The sequence below is a fragment of the Myotis brandtii genome, unplaced genomic scaffold, assembly GCF_000412655.1.
Source record: "Myotis brandtii unplaced genomic scaffold, ASM41265v1 scaffold1003, whole genome shotgun sequence".
In the NCBI taxonomy this organism is placed as follows: Eukaryota; Metazoa; Chordata; class Mammalia; order Chiroptera; family Vespertilionidae; genus Myotis; species Myotis brandtii.
Window position 1 is genome coordinate 88,926 of NW_005353340.1, and position 1,651 is coordinate 90,576.

A 1,651-nucleotide genomic window follows, 5' to 3' on the forward strand; every position below is an offset into this window, starting at 1 on the left:
TGTGCACAGGCCCCTCCCCCCTCTACCTGTGCACCTGCCCCTCCCCTCTCTCCCTGTGCACAGGCCCCTCCTCCCAGCCAGTCCTCTGTGCACAGGCTCTCTGTCCTGAATGGAAGGTGGCATGGTGCTGGCAGCTCAGTTACCCAGCATGCCACGGGGACTTTGCACTGCAGAGAGGCTATGCCTGCTGATGGGATGCCCCTTTGTCCCACACAGGGGTACGGGTGTTCCACTCCAGCCCCGCTGCCAGCAGCCTGGACTTCATTGGCGGGCCTGCCATCCTCCTGGGCCTCATTTCCTTAGCAACAGATGACCACACCATGTACGCAGCTGTGAAAGTTCTGCACTTGGTCCTGACCAGCAATGTCATGTGTGACCGCCTGATGCAGCACATCTTTGGGTACCAGGTAATCTCACCCCCACCTGCGTCTCTGACTCCCTGAGGGGGGACAGTCCCTCCACAGTGACTCTGGAGAAGGGGAGCCTAGAGCCTCGGGTCTGGAGACTCTGGCCCCCAGCAGAGGCCAGGTCACAGCGGCCAGGGAGGGACTCTGGCTGGACAGGACGCACCCCTGTGTGGCCGCCAGCACCTTCACTGGGACTGAAGCATCGTCTGTGGTCCGCCCCTGTGCCTGGCACAATGGCGAAGAGGCCAGGCCTCGGAGCCAGAACGTCAGGTCTGCATCCCCCACCCCTCTAACTTGCTGTTTAACCTGGATGATTACTCCCCACGTGCAGCTTCCCCCTGGTCTGGTACAGACTCCGTGCCCTCATCATGGGGTGCAGGGAGGACTGATTTAATACAGATGGAGGGTTAGAATGATGTCTGGCGCAGAATACGTGCTCTGTAAGTGTTGGCCATCTTTATTTAGGCTTAAATCTCTGCTCCTCCATTCTCCTGTGTACATGGGAGTGATGATAGCTGTGCAGGTTGTGATGATCAAGGGAGTGAGTGTGTGCTGAGTGCTTAGTAAGTGCCTGCTCAGGGTGCCTGCTGTCTGTGTGCACTGGGACTTACGGCTGCTCGCGCTTCGCAGAGCCAGATGGGACTGGTCGCAGCCCTGGAGCCTTCCTGGGCGGCTGGGCGGCCGTGGGAAAGGAGGCGCCAGGGCAGGCCTCGGGTGCAAGTCTAGACAAGGTCAGGGGCACACAGGCTGCCATGGCTTCTCCTGGGCAGGGTGCTGGGAGACAGCATCCCTGCCTTTTGGCCCCTAAGCCAGGAGCTGAGCAAGGAGATCGGGGTGATGTCCCCTCAGGCCTACCCGCTCTGACTGGGCTGCTGCACAGCTGGACGGGCCCTTCCTCCTGCTGCTCCCACGAAGCTGGTGGCAGCAGTCATAGTTCTGCACTGAGACCTGACCACACCTTTCCCCACGTGGACTCTCCAGCGGCGTCTACCCGCTAGTCCTCGTTCCAGGCCCGGGGACTACTTTCTCAGGCCTGTGAAACTGGCTGCCCCTGCGCTCCAGCCCCACCCCCCGCCCACAGCGCTTCCCACCGGGCACTGCTACCTCCCCCAGCGCTGCACAGCTCCGTTAGCTAAACTCACGTGACTGGGTACACTCGTGCCCTGGGCTGGCAGTGCCATCTCAGTCTCTTCCCAGGTCCGCTCCCTCTTACCTCCCAGGTCAGGCTCCCAGCCCGGCGCTGA

The 1,651-nt window shown here is 61.5% G+C and overlaps 1 protein-coding gene across 1 annotated transcript in view; it reads left to right on the top strand.

Annotated features, from left to right (window-relative positions):
* WDFY4 (WDFY family member 4) overlaps positions 1–1,651 on the top strand; it is a gene marked incomplete at its 5' end in the record, with an annotated part of 236,672 nt that overhangs the window by 83,599 nt on the left and 151,422 nt on the right. Inside the window, one exon of the mRNA XM_014534916.1 lies at positions 217–407. Coding sequence (XP_014390402.1) covers positions 217–407 — 191 coding nt within the window. The remainder of the gene's footprint in view (positions 1–216; positions 408–1,651) is intronic.